The 17782-nt window shown below is 37.7% G+C and overlaps 2 protein-coding genes across 4 annotated transcripts; both read right to left on the reverse strand.

The window, feature by feature from the left end:
• Positions 1-544: 544 nt before the first annotated feature.
• Positions 545-5042, reverse strand: LOC116199590 (O-fucosyltransferase 39). Its single transcript, XM_031530006.1, has 10 exons — positions 4620-5042; positions 3586-3648; positions 3409-3490; positions 3227-3297; positions 2874-2962; positions 2587-2790; positions 1975-2242; positions 1655-1882; positions 1164-1361; positions 545-1044 (listed from the first exon to the last, which is right to left on the reverse strand). Exons 1-10 carry the CDS (start codon positions 4707-4709, stop codon positions 835-837), a joined length of 1503 nt encoding a protein of 500 aa, XP_031385866.1. The 5' UTR covers positions 4710-5042; the 3' UTR covers positions 545-834.
• Positions 5043-12899: 7857 nt separating this feature from the next.
• On the reverse strand, positions 12900-17782 carry LOC116198898 (MADS-box protein SVP-like). 3 transcript variants are annotated; one of them, XM_031529167.1, is made up of 9 exons: positions 17576-17782; positions 16955-17159; positions 14871-14949; positions 14286-14350; positions 14052-14151; positions 13897-13938; positions 13695-13736; positions 13247-13404; positions 12900-13043 (listed from the first exon to the last, which is right to left on the reverse strand). In XM_031529167.1, the coding sequence occupies exons 2-9, from the start codon at positions 17134-17136 to the stop codon at positions 13025-13027; spliced, it is 687 nt and encodes a 228-aa protein (XP_031385027.1). In that variant the 5' UTR covers positions 17137-17159; positions 17576-17782; the 3' UTR covers positions 12900-13024. The 3 variants fall into 3 exon arrangements, with proteins under 3 accessions (XP_031385027.1, XP_031385026.1, XP_031385025.1); XM_031529166.1 differs by having other exon boundaries at positions 17509-17780; XM_031529165.1 differs by lacking the exon at positions 17576-17782 and adding an exon at positions 17208-17428 and having other exon boundaries at positions 16955-17128.

Raw genomic sequence — 17782 nt, forward strand, 5'->3', positions numbered from 1 at the left:
CTGAAATTACACGATGATTTATCATGTGTTCATCGTAACGATGAGGTGGAAAGTAAGGATCAGTAGATCGATCAATATCGACAGATCGATATCTGCGTACATAAATGTCTAGGGTAAGGAATATCGAGCCTCGCAATGTGTCATTTCACATTCTCAGCTCCATTGATGGTCCAAAAGAACATTCCCAACTTCATTTGACATACTGCAGCCGGTCGTCATTGGCCTCCAATGAATATGAACAATTGAAGATTCTAAAACTCGGTTCAATAAGCTCAGATGTATTATAATCTTCGTAGTAGCATTCCTCGTCGTACCATTTCATGACCAAAAGTTTCAATTCTTCTATAGAACTGCATAAGATGCCGAGTTCACTTTGCACTTTGTATGAATTGCACATGGCCATATGGATGGAATGCATATTTCCCTGGTATATACCTGAACTCCTTGGCTAAGAGCCCGATGCCAAGAGTCATAAGACCAGGCTGGGCACATTCAAAGAAATTGCTTACGAAAACACACGGAGAACTAAAAAAACTATATCTCATGTCATCACAATATACTGTCAATACATGCGAAAGTCGAAATATCGAATCAAACCAAACCCTATGTTTCACTCCCTCCCATCCCCTCATCTCACACCTATCCAATCCATCCCACCCACGTTCTTTTCTGTACTATATATAATATCACGACCTCTACTAGTAATAGCTCGACGTAGAAGGGAAGAAACTGAGTTCTTCCTTTTATTGGCCACATTGTACAAAAGCCCACGAACAATAATAGCCCTAATGAGTAATGACAATGGTAGGTGTTGGAGTAGAAACCTAAATCAGGTTACGCACCGCACATGCAATCGGTGGCAGGATATGTGTAGATGGACTTCTTTGGCTTTCTCAGCCTCATCTGGCCCTGCCGGTCCTTGTGCCCCTCGATCACAGCTTCTCGGAAATCGGACCAGTCTATGGTCTTGTTGAGGAAGAGTTGGCCTAAGAGTGGCATGTTGGGTCTTATGGTCTTCATATTCTCGTAGGTTCTGTGGCCCACCTGCAAACGGTGAAGCAAAGTTGTTAAGTTCATCATGCACAATTAGTATTTCAATTAAATTCCCCATCCTGGAGACAAAGAAGTACCGGACACAATGCTAATTACGATTTCATACTCACCAGTGCATTGTGCATATTTCCGGGTGAAGCGGAGACAAAGATATCACTCTGCATGCTCACATAATAATCAACTGCAGCGAGTAGAGAAGCCTTCCCTCTGATCTCGGAGAGTTCTTCGAATGAAGAGAGACTCTTCTTGTCTTCCATCAGCGGAAACAGCTTCCTCAAGGCAGAAATCCTTGCTTCCCCACCATATACCTAATGAAGAAAACATACCGAAAGTAAAACCATTAGTCCTGTAAGTCATACAAAAGAAAGTAACATCTGGACTTGGTCCCTGTGCTGAAATCATGAGGGCATGCCCTTCTTTTCTAACAATGTTGCAGAAAAAGGGGAAGTTAAATTTATTTCGATACAGGAAATCAGAAAGCTGGAACTGTTCTCTACAACTGAAGAATGCCAGACGAAAGGTCCCAAACTACTCAATAAGCAAGAACTTACAAATAATATGCTGCATATACAGTTATTCTTGAAGAGAAGAGCCAAGTTACCTTGTGGGAGGCAAGGTATAGATGAGTATTCTTGTCAAAGCCCATAGCAGCTAGCAGCAGACCGATCTCCTCGGGGGTCAACGGGCATCGCCCCTGGCTCCTCAATTCCTCATCCGTGAATTGGGAATTGAGGACTCTTCCTTGCCAAATCATTTGTCGATACTTAGCTAGAGCCAGTTTCTCAACTTTGCCCCCACCAAAATCGCATGCCGAGTGAGCAGCCATATCCTAGAACAACCAAATAGAAAATATAAGATTATCAAAAAATTGCAAGTTTCATATGCAAAGAGAGCAGCAGCAATTCACATAAGCGATTATACCTTGTCAAAACGAAGATGTAGCACAACAAACTTCCCAGGCTGCCCATTACTTGAATCAGTGACCCTACGAATATAGTTGGTTTCGGCAGTTTCACTGTCGCCAGAATTATAACGCAAGCGATTGACAAGAGCCTCTCCCAGAGCTCTAATGTGAGGAACAAAAGTAAGGGCTTGGAAGTTGACTTTGCATCGCAGTTTTTGCATTTCCATTGGCAGGTTATCAAAGGTCAGGCGGTGAGAGAAAGGAGCAATAGCTGCAATTCCGTGGCTGAAAAATAAATTTACAAGACATACAGATTATTAATAAGGTGAAGTGGAAATGTTGGAAAAAGCCCAGGACTTCTACATGCGATGAGACGAATATGAATGGAAGAAAATGAGATTCCATGGGAGATGATATAATAACTAATCGAGCAAATTAGGCATCATAATAGTGAATGCAGCTAAGCAATTAAAACCCCCACCTGCTGATGAACACCATACAACATAATGGCGAAAAGAGTTGGATGTGGGACATTTTGCACTAAAACTATTTGTAATTGAATATTGTATCTAATGTCAGATATCAATGCACATGCCAGAAGGTGTTTTCTTTTGCTAGTAAATACAAACCTTCGGAGAACAGGCAAGACATTGTCCTGGTACCAGTTGGCAGAAGCATGAACTGGCGCGGTCTTAATTCGAGTGGGTCGAATGGCTGCAGCATAATACTCTCTAGTGCTCCACGAGAACTCATCAGGAAGTTCTCTCACTATTGAGATATCATCCTTCAGAACATTTATGAAGTGTTCCACATCAAAGATGTCTTCAAAAGAACTGCCAATGTCAAGTCACTTTGATGAGAATTAAGAGTTTCTTTGGCAGAAGAAAGAACAACATCTAGATATCGCGAATAGTACCTAGAATCTTGCCAAACCGGATTCACTTCGAGATGCGGGATCACAAGAGTGGCATTCAGTATTTTTGCCACGGCCACTGCATCGCATATCTATGGAGCAAATAAACAAGCATTATTTGAGATCTTCACTCAGACGAACTCTTTGAAATTCCAGAAATTCTTCAAACAGTTATATTTGTTTCGCAGCAATTAGCCATAAAGGATATCCCCTAATTAAATGTGTCCAACTAGCCACTGCAACAAAAATTGTCTCAAAAATTGTATTCCCATAAGGCGCTACACATGAGTTTTATAAAATTTATCGTTCTGTAAACATTTTTGGAAATCTGAAGACTTATCAATGAAAATTCTTACCCCCATTCTTTGTTGATTCAGACCTCCATCGAGGAAGACTTGAAGGTATCCTTCAGATTTCTCGGGCAAAGCTGCAGATCAGATGATTTATTTAAAACAAAAGCCATATATTCAAACATTTAAGATCAAGATTTATTAAACCAAAGAAAGTAAATTTGCCATCTTCATTTCAGATAACTTACAGGAAGTACTAGAAGAACGCATGCATTTTCCCCATTTTTGGTTGGGCAAAGGGTTCCAAAGATAAGATTGCTCTTCATCCGACTAAATTTAAAACAAAAGGAAGATCAAAGAGACTAAGTGAGAGAACCAAGAAACAGGAAAAGTAACATCCCAAAATATAATATGCTTGAACTCACAGTTTGTCGTTGCAATGCGCTCCTGAAGAGACGCATATGTCTAGGCTTGATACCGGTCCATTCCTGCAAAAGATCGTTGTTTATTAGACATCAATATAGGCCAAGGAAGGTACAACTTTTCACACACAAGGGCTCATTACTTTCTTAAGGGTAAGAGTTATTGCGAGATGATCAGAATATTGGTGGCTCAATAGAGTTAGCCAGTCAGCCTAAGGTCCCAAAATCAGTCGCAAATTTTTTTTCTTCGAGAAGAGGAAAACATCATAAGTGGTGGATCGACACTCAAATCTCATAGAACAGAAGCATAAGCTAAGCACTTCAGCGCTTGGCAACTCTTGAATACGTAAAACTGAGTATCAATAGAAACCTACTTATTAATCATCCGTTCTAAAGAAACCAAGTACTCCATACTTCCTTTGAATCTAAACACAACAATAACATTGGGGGTTTGCATATTCATCCGCTGAATATCTTAGCCTTCTACCCATATCCCGAACAAAAAGAAACTCGGCTTGAACCGACATCTACCCCAGACTAAAGGAAAAGTTACTGATCTGAGATTCAATACAAACAAGAACCATCCGCAATCCTGTCACGATCATGAACAAGATTTAGGTAATAATACTATTTTAGAAGAAGAAAGAATAGAACAATAATATATTTATCCTCGACCCAGAAAATTAATATTTTTCCCCTTCCATCACAATTTCAATGAATTATACAACCAACCAAACGCTAAAGGGGAACCATAATTAATATACGATAATAGCATCCACCTGCCTCAGCAACTAACTACCTTGGATAATAAACAAGAACTGCTCGCTAAGCCATATCTTAATCACGAACTAGAATCTGAATATAAATACGATTTTTAGCAGCAGATATAGCACGACTGAACATTAAAGAACTGCCGTCGACGGCAAGATCAGCGCTTCCCACTTCCACTTCTCCTGCAAAGTGAGCATGGAAAGGCAAAACAGAGGAGCACCCAACAGGGGAGAGGATGAGAGAAATCAAGAAGAACGGAGCCATACCGTCAGAACCGAAGGCGAGGAGGCATGGGCCACGGTGCCCAGAAGGCCGAGCAAGAAGACGGACAGCACCAACCCCCCACAGAGCTTCATCGCAGGGAGACCCAGATCTAGAATCCAATTAAACCCGAGCTCCCCTCAGGACCATAAACAGGTTAGAAGGGGTGGAGGAGGAGGAAGAAGGCAGGCAAGACCAGGACCCAAGAACCCAAGAAAGAAGAGAACCACAGAAGGGAAAAGCTTATATAATATATATATAAATATATCTGGTATTATATTGTTTTTGTTTTTGTTTTTTTCCCCCTTTCACTTCTACCGTGAGGAGAAGAGGAGGAGAAGAGGAGAGGAGGTGAGAGCGAAAGGGCCGATGAATGAATGTTGCCTTATTCACATGACAACTTTAAGCTTTGGGAGAGCATTCATTATGCACCCAGAGCGGGTCGTGTCGTTTTCTTGGGTGGCCGGAGTCGACGTCTGCGACGGTGCCATTTATATAATATTATCGAGAAGAAGAAGCTTTGCTTTGCTCTCTCTCTCTCTCTCCCCCGATCTTTTCTAACGCATAACTTTCCTTCTTTTTCTACTCCGTGCCTGTGTTTGTATTTTAACCGCGTCCGGTATCGAATTTCCTAGGATTCTGTTGCCTTCATTCGGCTCTCCGGGGTCGGCCAATTTCTCGATACGAATGCAGAATGCGCGATACGAAGTAATATAGAGATACTGTAGGGATCGACGGGCTCTCACGGCCCGATCTGCGGAGACTGGAGAGTAGCAAACTTACAGCACAGGGAATGGAAGGTTTACTTACATTGCGGAGATAAATAAGGCAACTGCCATTATGACAACCACCGATAGTAAATATACAACCACCAAATTTGACGGAAGAGAATATATTTACGTACCAAAATACGGAATTTGTCCCAAAAAATACCGTTGTTGGTTAACTGGAAAAGAGGGATACATACATACATACATACATACATACATACATGCATGCATGTGAAATACGGGGTCACGTCACGGTGACTTGCCTTGTGTTTTGGCATAAAGTGTATGCCTTTCCGGCTCGGAGGGCAGGGAACCCCGTGGCCGGAGGGGGCCCACGCGAAAAGACCCGTTGACAAGGGCAATATCGTCCTTTCCACCGCATGGAACGCCTTTATTATTTGCTTATTTATTTTTCATTTTTAATTAGTTAATTAATAGCGAGCACCGACAGTTTTCTTTTCTTGCTGAAGGTTTTCTTAATTTTATTATTCTCCCTCTGCTCTCTATGTGGTTCCCGATCCCTTTTTTTCCCCCTTAAAAAAAAAAAAAGAAAATCCTTTTTTTGATTAATTTCTTTCTTTTTCCTTCTGGGGCCTTTCAACACTTTAATCACTTTTGACTAGTACGACTACGACCTCATGATTTATATATAAAAAAAAATTTAATCAATTGTCGTACACACATTATGCGTACATGTACATATATATATATATATATATATATAAGAGATGCCAGCTTCTGCTAATTTGGCGAACGAAAATTGGTTCTTTAATTAATCAAGAATCTTGTTATTGTCAATCCCCTTGTGAGAGTGTAGCCAACTACAAAATTCTCTTGAAACTAATCTTTATTATCCTACATGCAAATCATGGGATAAAAGTTGTTGTCACAATGTGCTTAGCTTTTTTATTAAAAGAATCGAGGAGATGTAAACCATGCATGTCAACATCGCCATAATATTAAAGTTATTCTTTTGTTCGGGTTAGAATAAACCCTCGAAATTAGTATATTTATATATACTACCTAATGCTATCACTTCAAGAGCAACAAGAACTAGTATTTCTTACGAGTTTTTTGTGGGAAAATTGATAGAAAAAGAGATGTCGTTGTATGTTTTACGGGGAAATTCATTAATAGCGGCCTCTTTGCTTGCATGATACACCACATTTTTATTGATCCTTTATGATCAAGTTTGTCACGATGAGTGAAATATGGTTATTTATTGAAGTTCTTTTTTTTTTTTATGGCATAAGACTTAATTAATTTTCTTTCACTTTTTGAGTCTTTTTCTAAATTCGGTGCCTGCCTGCTTAATCATTAAAATAGGCAAGCTTAATAAATTTCACTCGATCACTTTGATGCGCCAACCCCCTTCATCAGTGCCGCCCTCATTGAAGGGATATTGAGATTGGGGACCGAAGGTTTGACCTTCAGATTTGCACTCACTTTCACTCAATGAGCTGGCAATTAATTCCCAATTGAAGTGCCAACTTTAATCTTCTTCTTCTTCTTCTTCATTAACGGTTTGACGTCGAAAGCTCAGACAAATTAATTAAGACGCTTCATATTTATTAGAAGAGACGTGAGATTTAGATTTGGAACCAACATGGATTGGTTCAAGCGATTCGACACTTATTCCGCTTAAACAATGTCTTAGATTCGAGTCATTGTGAAAGCAGAAAATCCATGTCGATAGAGTTTTACCCATCAATGGGTCGACCAGACTCGACTGAATTAATCGGGATTCAATTGGATTTCCGAATACCAGGATTTACACCGAAAAGGATGTAAGATTTAGAGATCCATATACATATCTATACACTCATAGATCCTTATTAAAGGCATAGTCCCAAAATTTCGCTAGTAATGAGGAATTATAGAGTAATGTGAGACCCATATCAACAATGCGATGATGTTTGTGCTCAGCAAACCCGTTTTGCTGAGATACATGAGGATAGGAGATGTAGTGGAAGATGCTAGGATTCTATCACTCATATTGAAATTCTACAGAGAGAAATTCCTTAGCACCATCCGACTAAAAATATTTAATTCGATATCCATAAATATTCTCAATTTGACAATGAAATGCACAGAAGATGCAAAGTGCGTTAGATCGAGATTTAATGACATAAAACCAAGAGAACTTACCATAATCATCAAGAAAATGAATATAGTAATGATGACCAGTATGAGAGGTGACCGGTGCAGATCCCCAAATATCGGTGTGAATAAGCTCAAATATTGACGTGCTCTTGTGATGAGTCAAAGGAAATGGATTATTTATTATTTTCCCTTATTGACAAGTAGAACAAACATGGTCAATATGGTCAGTATTAATAGAACAAGAAGGATGCAAAACACGACGAATGATGGGAAAAGACGAGTGACAAAATTGCTAATGCCATAACACACTAGAACTGGAAGAGAAGAGATGAGCCTAGGGACTGTCAGTGTGCCTACCTCTCGGATGAAAGCGGTAGAGACAGTCCTTAATTTAACCACGCATAAGCTCTTGGCGAGTATAAAGATCCTTTACAAGAAAATAATCCTGGTAAAGCTCAAGGAAGCATCCATTATCCTAGGCAAACTTAGATATAGAGATAAGATTTTGGAAATATGATTTAAGTGCAAAGGACGTTGAGAAATTTTAATGGTAGAGGAACCAGAGGTTAGAACTAGGAGTGCTTTACCATTTCCTACGAAGGCATTATTTGAAGTTGGGGCATAATCACGACTATTAAGATTGGATAAATCGGATGTCACGTGTTGTGTAGCACCTCAGTCCATATATCAATCAAGGTCATGGAGTCCTGGAGAGGAGCCATGGGTGAGATGAGCTTGAATCCTAAAAATCTGATTAAATTGACAAAATGGCGCAATGTAACTAGGGTGATTGCACAATTGACAAGATAAAGCAGATTCAGATCCAAAATATTGAGCCGGACCAAGAGAATTGCTACCGAACGCAGCTTGACCACGAGTAGCCTAGGCAGGAAAGCTGGGCCAGCTTGAGAAAAGCCCAGCAGGGAAGCACGGGTCATGAGCCTGACCCGCGTACGCTCGACCTGGTTTGGAAAATGAAGCTGACTCAAAAACCTGATTATTTTGCCCGTCCGATTGAAAAGCTTCTTCGATTGGAAAGCTTATCCTTGTCCAGTCGACCCCTGATTAGGGTAGACGACTCCATTGTTGTCCGATCCTTCACCATAGAAGCTTCTTTCAAAGCCGACCCTCCCGTCTCCTTTCCCTCCTTTGTCGTTCCTATAGCCACGATTTCCTTGATTTCCACGGCCATTATCATAGTTGATTTCGGTTGGAACCGGACCAAGAATTCCCGAGAGAAGGGCTGGAGAGGACACGACTGACGGTGTGCTGTGGACTGCTGCATAGAGGCGCCATTCCTCATGGCCGACTAGGAGAAACTGGAGCTCCTCGGTGCTCATCGTCAGCATTCGTTTCAACTAGGCAAGCACAATCGGCTCGCAATCGGGACCGAGACCTATGTAGACATGTCAATTAATCTCAGCATGTGTCTTCGACTTCCTTATCTGAGCATATCGCAGGGGCAATGCTCCTTCACTAAGCCAATGAATTTGGCCATCGATTGGCCTCTCTTCGTTAGGTCGCATCACTGTTGATCGAGAAGGTCATCTTGTGCTGTAGTTTGGGTGAGGAATGAAATTACAAGAGACGTCCAAGCCTCATAAGACGTATTAGCATAGAGAATAATCACATCGATTTCCTCTGTTACCGCTAGCATCACGCAGGTAAGGCCAAAGTTGTCTATAGACTGCCAATTAAGGTAGTCTGGGTTCGGCATGGTGTTTTCGTCTACTCCTATAACGGTCTTGCTTGGTGTCGTGACTCTGCTGTCAACATAATCAAGCAAGCCATAGGTAATAAATAGTGGAATCATTACTCCTTTCCAGTAAAGTTAATTCCTACCGTTAGACATGACAAGTATGGTTGGAAAAGATGAGGGAAGAGTGGTGGAGGTCGAGGACGAAGAGGAAAGAACAATGAGGATTGAGGAGGAAGAACTTTCAACCATGGGTGCCAAGAAGGAAAGGGATAGACACGTCAAAGGTGAGCAAAAGCAAGCCAATCGATTGAGAGTTACTCAGTTAGGGCTCTAATACCATAAAGGTTCGGGCACAAGAAAGACTAAATCCTCACTTAATTCTATGAGGTAGAATGTATTGAAATTATAGGCATTGTGCAATGATACAAAAAGGGGAATACATAAATTGTATGTATACCTGCCTAAAATCCTATGACTATACAAGGTAACCTATGATTTCTGATCATCTTCTCTTTTACTTATATACGTATATATGTATATATCGATGATGCTCGTTTAGCTCGTGAATATGTGACCGAGCGGCTGATAATAATTTGCCAAAAAGGAGAGATCCTCTCCTCTAATTAACTGTAATCATAATTTATTTTAATATTTAATATTAATAACGATAGCAAATTTAAGAAATGTTTGAGAAATAATATCGCAAAACGTTGAAAATATTTGTGAGATAATATCAAAATATTTGTTGAAAATAATTGTGGAGAGAATATGTTTTGATATTTAATTGTGATATCGAATATATGTACCTGCTTACTTTAATTTTTTTTTAAAGTAACATAATATTCAGAAGAAATTTTTTAGGAGATAATATCGGAAAAAATTATCGATAGTAGTTGTTCCTCCAATTGATTTGTTACTGTTATCAGAATGTCGAGGAGGGACCAGTATAGGAGGCTGGACTAGCTAATTTGGGTCAATATTTTGCGTACACGTCATACATATATAGCAGTGATTTGAGGATGCTTTTCAAGCTTTTTTATGTAATAGAAAATTATATATATGCCACGGATTGATCTTCTGCAATTTATGTTGCGCTTGATTTGTAAATAATATTTTAAAATAATATTTTAATTTTTAAAAAAAGTGATATAAATGATTATATATAAGACTCATTTTTTGATTTTGTATGAATTATTTTGTTTTATTATTAAAAAAAATTATATAAATAAAATTCACTTTTTGACTTGTATAAGTTATTTTATGTGAATAAAATTAAGTTAAAATGTAATTTTAAAATCACACTAACAAATTAAATAAAGTATTATTTTCACGTGATCCCAATCTTTGATTAATAGAAGACAAATCAACAGGTGTCGCGTTTACTTGTAAGACTAATTGACATCGATATAATTTATATATATTCTCATGTTTCTGGTTCATACTTTAATAATGAACCATATTTCCCCTAAATTGTTATCGTGATCCGAGCCATGTACAGGTCTCGATATCGTTCGTATATGTGGATTCCGGACTATAGAGAGGGATAATGCGACGTTATTGTTTAGGCCCATCAATCAATTATAATAATATATAAAAATCGAAATGCAAAATATAAAAATTCCATAACCATCAACTCAACCCTACGTGAATTGACCATTCTATTCAAAAAATATATTTGATAACTCTTTAACTTCACGTCAATTAACATTTTCATTCCAGTTAAAGGAATCTTTATGTATTTTATTTGGGTTAAATTCGATGAATTTTGAATATATGTCCATATTGTTTGTACATAGCATAATATAATTAAATAATTTGTTTGAAAAAATTTATAAATTTCTCGATAACTGAATAAAAATCCCTGAGATGTGATTTTTTTTTTCTAAATTTAATGTGTTAAATTTCCTCTAAATAGATTTCAAGTAAAAAAAAATCCTATAAGTAGAAGACTTGAAATTTCATTTTACATATCAACTTTCAATTCAATATGGTATTTCTGACAATCTGAGCCCCTACACAATATCTACCATTCTTCGTATATATGCAAATACAAATAATACATCATTATTATCTATTAATATGCATGTTATTTGCATTTTCATAATTACAGAATAAATATATGCTTATCATGACTATTTGATGGAATATACTGCTTTTGTTATATCTTTATTCTATCTATATTAATCATAGATTTATGTCATTGATAACTTATTCTCTGTCAGAGAAAAATTAACAAAAGATTACTGCACAACGTGCAAGTATCAACTACTTTTCATTTTTTTTCTCAATCGGTAATGAAAATCCTTCATAAATCGATCCATCAATCAACAATGGGTATCAACTACTTTCCTTAATCTTTTGGGCTTATGACAAATGATATTCTTACTCCGCCGATCCCAATTTCCATCAGTTTATTGTTCATAGTGGAAGTCCACGAACTTAGAAGGAAGGATGAGAAACCGCAACGATGAAGGGGAGCGGAGTATGACAAACCACAATAATACAAATCGAATTCACAATTTCTTGATTTCGAATTGAAGACCAAGATGATTGTACTAAACCCTCTCTCATTTTCCGGCATTTGGGAACCCCTCAGCTCCACGTCAATTGACATTTTCATTCCAGTTAAATGAATCTTTATTGTATTTTATTCAGTTAAATTCAATAAATTTTGAATATATGTCTACGCTATAATATATTAAATAAATATTTTATACAAATTAAATTTTTTTTCAACAACTGAATAAAACTCCTTGAAATGTGATTTTTTTCTAAATTCAATATGTTAAATTTCCTATAAATAGATTTCAAGCCAAAAAAAAAGGAAAAAGAAAAAGATCCTATAAGTAGAGGACTCCAAATTTCATTTTACATATAAACTTTCGATTCAATACGGTATTTCTGATACTCTAAGTCCCTACACGATATCTCCCACCTTCGTATATATGTAAATATAAATAATACATCATTATTATATTTTAATATAAATGTTATTTGCATTTTCATAACAGTAGAATAAATATATGCTTATCAACATGATTTTTCTATCTTGACTTTCACTCGTAATTTGTAATGTTTATTATGACTATTTGGTGGAATATACAGCTTTCGTTATATCTTTATTCTATTCTATGTATATTAATCGTAGATTTATGTTATTGATTACTTACTCTCTGTCATACAAAAATTGATAAAAAGATTACCGCACAAAGCGCGGGTATCAACCACTTTTCATTTTCTACTCAACCGGTAATAAAGATCCTTCATAAATCCATCCACTACTATCAATCGACAATGGATATCTACTACTTTCCTTAATTTTTTGGGCTTATAATAAATGATATTTTTACTTCATCGATCCAAGTTTCCATCGATTTATTGTCCATAATGGAGGTCCACAGACTTGGAAAACGATGAGAAACCACAATAATAAAACGAAATGGAGTATGAAAAACTACAATAATGGAAATCGAATTCACAATCTTTTAATTCGAATCAAAGACCGGGGTGGTTGTCTTTAAACCCTCTTTCTCAATTTCCTGTATTTGGGAACCGGAACATGGACAACGTACAAAGAATATAATGAGTTAAGATGTGAGCTGGACCGACAGAGAGGCGTCCCAAAAGCCGAATTAAGTCGGAAGATTTGATTTGACGTGTGCATTCACGGACGATATATCTTGACCATTAGATAGATGGAAGGACCATGCAAAGATCGAAAGATAGATTCCCATTCATTCCATTGCATAATAAATTAGAGTCGTCTATTTTCTTCTTTTCTTATTATTAATCATTAATTAAGTACAAAATGGGCCTCCCCATCTGATGAAACTTCAGATCACCCTGCGTATGGCAGCCTGCAAAAAGAGTGTAAAATCCGATTCTTCGATTACATTTACCGGAAAAAAGCACTTTATTTATTGCTACTTCATTGATTACTATAACGTTGGCAGTGGAGATTTGCATTGATCCGTGATCAATGGAGCTGTTTGGTGGGGTGTATGCTTCTTATGAAAGTGCCACCATATGAAGTAATGAGGTGGATTTCAAAGGGGCTTACCCGAGCTTAAGAGACGTATCGGAGCTCTCGTAGTCCATGGGAGGGCCGGTGGAGTTGCATCCGTTGGTGACCGACTCCGATGATAGGCCTTCCTCGTAGTTCACGAGGTTATCTGAATCCGCGGTGACGAGTCTCTGCCCATTAGATATGTCCATCACCTGCTCTCTCATCAAGATAATAAATCGTATTAGATTATCGTTCGTGCTCATGGGACACGTAAAAGACCGACAATATGCCGCGAAATTCTAAATTAATTAGAAAATGGGGCATACATTCAACGATTTGAGCTGAGCTTGAGGTAACTATTCTCGAAATATTCCTTGAATTGGAAATATGGTGGAAAAATAGAGAAAGATGGCAGATATGAAAATTAAATGATGCAATTAAATTCTCGAAAAAAATGAAATTAACAATTCCCATTTATGACAGCCTGAATAATTATACATACCTGTTGCCTCAGTCTCTCGTTCTCCTCCCCCAATTGCATTCCCTGCACCGACATAATTGCACAAACAGGTTATAATGAATATACGAGGATCAAATTAAAGCAAAATAACAGAAAATAAGAAACTGAGAAACTTAGAGAGAGAGAGAGAGAGAGAGAGAGAGATCCAATTTTCGTCAATTTATTCTCAGCATGCACATGTTACCTTCTCCTGAAGTTCCGTGATCTCTTTCATGATGCACTCGCCCTGAATTCAGGTACAAAATCGACATTCAGATCGAACTGTTTATGGCTACAATAAAAGCTAGCCCCAGCTTACGAATTACCATTAGTCGATCATTTTAAGATGTAGATATATACCTTCTTCTCGATTATGCGACCCAACCCGGCTTCGAGAGACTTTTCTAGCTGCTGAAGTTCTTCTATACTCAGTCCTTGGAGCTCCTCTCCCCTCATTTGCCTTAATATATATTATGTTGAAATTAATTACATCGTTTCGATAGATATATTTTTGCCATATCTTGAGAACGGGCGGACGACAAAATAAATTAGCTGACAATTATACCAAACCAAAACAGATGTATATAATTGTACCTAAGTTGATGGCTTTTCTCGGAAACTTCTTTGCTCAATCTCGCGTAGTTGCTGTTCTCTACTAGCTGGTGAGAGAAAATCAAACACAAATTACATTTCATAATTTTTTATTTTTATGTATTTCATTATTTTCACGAAATAACCTTTGAAATTTTTTGGTAATTTTCCACATTGGACAATGCAAAAATGGCCCATGGACATGGGCCTACAATTTATTCAAGGTCCAACACTCCCAAATGAATTCTGTTTCCTCCCAAGATTTGCCCAAAGAAACACATTCCTTTTTTTCAAGTTACGGTCGTGTTCGGACCAATTTGCGCGCACTTCAACTGGTCCAAGTCAAAGGCAGAGAAAAACATCTTTTATCTTGTATATGTGTATATATGTGTGTACTTTACCTTTTTTCCTGCTAAAAATATACTTTGAAACTAGATTTGATTATAGGGAGGAAGGAATGAAAACCGAAGAAAGGAACCTAAATTTGCAGAGTAATAAACTAATTAGCAAGTTACTGGATCATCGAATTGCAACATTTTTACCCCAGAAGTTTCGAGTAAAATGAAGGAGAAGAGAAGTACGACAGACCTGCAACTCGAGGGACGGCTGCTCTAGTTTCTCGAGGTTCTTGGAGTGCAAACGATGCCGATCTATTATATCCTTCATACTATCATATATGTACAAACGGGAGAAGAAAGTTACAGGCTCAGAGCATTTCAAAAATTATATCTGCAACGGATCTAGCCGAAGCAAATGAAATGTATTGAAAGAACAATGACACCGAATGATTAGCAGCTCTTTAGTTTGTACACACACATACATACATGATACATGCTGTAGAAGAACCATAAGTTCGAGTTTATCCTTTTGAAAGCCCCCAAAGATTGAAGGATCCAATCGAATAGCAGTCTCTTTTAAAGCTAGCTGAATCTATGCTACCAACAATTACAGATGAAAATACGAAGAGACTCATATGTTCTATGTTTAAGATTGACGAATTTTGGAGAAACAAAATAATAATTGGAGTATTTCTCTTTTCTGCTTTCCTAGTTATTACTTGTTTAAAACATAAAAAAATGCTAATATGCTCCCGGAAAAGCCCATCGTCAGCATAAAGAGAGCCGGTCTGTATCACGCTCATTACATATATATGACATATTCAGACTGGAAATTCATAAGATTCTATGCAGATGATAAAAATTTATGCCAATACGATGATTAGACTGCTCGATGATCGAGTGCAAGGGTAGCAAATTTTCTAGTAGGAAGAGCATGGTACTAAATCGTCAGTGCTTACTGCTAGCAACCGAAACTTATGTACATTTATAGGCTATGAGGATGATTCATATAACGGTAACAGAATTTCAAAGCACTGGCGCCATACTTTCCATTATTCCACCAATGAAGCCGTGGAAAGTTATTAGTCACTGGAAACCTTGTAATGAAGATAACAAAAAGTTTTCAGTCCACAGCAAGAAAGTCCTCGCAAGACGCCCAAACTCTTGATGAAATCGTCCGCTAGCTTCTCCGACTTGTATGCTGATTTTTATTTTAAATTTACACTCCCAACTTGCTCCTTATCGGAACAAACAAATCTATAACCATCATTCATGACTCATATCCTTTACTCCTGCTATCAATACAGCATTATATACGCTTAATGTCTTTTGTTCTTATGTTATATCTGCTCACCTTCAGCTTTGTATAAGATATATTTCTAAGTTAATCCAGGAAGTATATTCTGACCTTTCAAATATATATCATTGCTTTCCTATACCTTAAGAAAGAGAATTAAGAGACATTTTGTGAAAATCACGATAGTCTATTTTCGGATTGCCGTAAAAATTAAACGACAATGGAGCTCATATATTCTATACCTTGGAAGTGGTTTATCTTTGTTTTAATTTCTGAAACCTACAGTTGTGCCAAAAATAGAAAGAATGAAAGTTTGACCGCCTCTTCTTTGGTTCTTAACCACATTTTCAGGAAATGAGTGGATCTTTTCAAAATATATAATATAATGATTTATCTCGTCCAGTATATATATGAGGGTACTGTTCAACGATAAATTAAATTCCTAGTTGGGCAGTCTTTGCCGTAGTGCTAGGTTCAAAATCTAGTGGAAGCACCTATTGTTAAGACAAAGGTGAAGCCCAAATGAGATTAGTCTCGGCCTATATGTTTAGGATATCCGTAGTCTTACCGAAAAATATGTACATGGAGTTTATTATAATGAATTTTTTTTTTCAATTATGATGATATGAGAAATTCGGAAAAGATATATCTGTGTATATATAGATATGAATGCATACCGATATGTACATATTAAGTATGTAGCTTCAAGCAAATATATATGTGTGTATATATATATTATGTATTTAGCAGCTTAAAGCCTAAAATAGACATAACTGAATTAATCCTTTCCCCTATTGATATGTACAGTATATAAATCCCCCACTTATCATCAATACATTTGGTCTCATTTCCTGACATCCACACTTCTAGCTTACTAGACAAAAGCATCAAAACTTCTCATGTGTATCATTTTCATTTTAATACCACCACAAAAATTTAACATCAACTTCAAATAAAAAAATTAAGCAAACATTGAAATTAGACTCCCTATGAGAGAGAAAGAGAAGTTTAATTAGTTGGTGAAAAAGAAAATGCACCTGGAGCTAGAGTACTCGAAGAGCTTCCTGCTGGAGGAGAAGATGATGAGGCCCACATCAGCATCGCAGAGAACGGACAGCTCCTCGGCCTTCTTTAAGAGCCCCCGCCTCCGCTTCGAGAAGGTCACCTGCCTGGCCGACGCGTTGTCTATCTTCTTGATCTGTATCTTCTCCCTTGCCATCTCGATATTCCGATTCGATTAACCTAACATCACAAATTGAAGGGGGGAAAAAAAGAGAGAGAGAGACATACTTGTTATACCCAACAAAGCAGTGCAAACGTAACCACCACAGGAAGGAGTTACGTTGACCGAGAGTAGTGGTAATTACTAAAAATAGAAACGGGGGTATGGGGAAGGACATGAATTTTTGCCCAATGTAGCCAACAATCCCTTTTATGGAAGCGGAAAAATGGATATGAAACCCTAGAGGGGAAGAAAGAGACCCCAACGCAGATTCGAATTCCCAAACCCCCAGAAAGCTCATGATAAACAAAAGCAAAGAAGGAAAAGAGAATGGAAGACAAGTTTTATTCCCTTCCTCATGACACTCACCACTTGGGTAGATAGAGGTTGACGGGGAAAGAGGAATTTTCTTGCTTAAATTCCTCAGAAGACTTACTAATTTGGGCTGTTCTTTCCCTTTGGGGGAGTAGACGAGAGGGAAGACGTTGAGTTGGGTTGGTTCCAATGAGATGCAGAGAGAAAGAGAGAGACACAAAGAGGTGTGTGAGAATCTGAGGACAGCCAAAGGAGCCTTGGCTTTTCTGAGGAAACAACCCCCTCCGCACAATCGGAAAATAAATTCTATGTATGGTCAGTTCAGCAT

The sequence above is a fragment of the Punica granatum genome, chromosome 3 (genome assembly GCF_007655135.1).
Source record: "Punica granatum isolate Tunisia-2019 chromosome 3, ASM765513v2, whole genome shotgun sequence".
In the NCBI taxonomy this organism is placed as follows: domain Eukaryota; kingdom Viridiplantae; phylum Streptophyta; class Magnoliopsida; order Myrtales; family Lythraceae; genus Punica; species Punica granatum.

Excerpts from the sequence above, each read along its gene's own strand:
- LOC116198898 (XM_031529165.1), bottom strand. The coding sequence starts at position 17,317 with ATGTCCTTCCCCATACCCCCGTTTCTATTTTTAGTAATTACCACTACT. Across the intron at positions 17,129-17,207 it reads TGCTTTGTTGGGTATAACAA|GGAGAAGATACAGATCAAGA; the intron begins GTATGTCTCTCT and ends CGAGATGGCAAG. Across the intron at positions 14,950-16,954 it reads TTCGAGTACTCTAGCTCCAG|TATGAAGGATATAATAGATC; the intron begins GTGCATTTTCTT and ends CATATATGATAG.
- LOC116199590 (XM_031530006.1), bottom strand. The coding sequence starts at position 4,709 with ATGAAGCTCTGTGGGGGGTTGGTGCTGTCCGTCTTCTTGCTCGGCCTT. Across the intron at positions 3,298-3,408 it reads GCGTTCTTCTAGTACTTCCT|CTTTGCCCGAGAAATCTGAA; the intron begins GTAAGTTATCTG and ends TCTGATCTGCAG. Across the intron at positions 2,243-2,586 it reads GTCTTGCCTGTTCTCCGAAG|CCACGGAATTGCAGCTATTG; the intron begins GTTTGTATTTAC and ends TTTATTTTTCAG.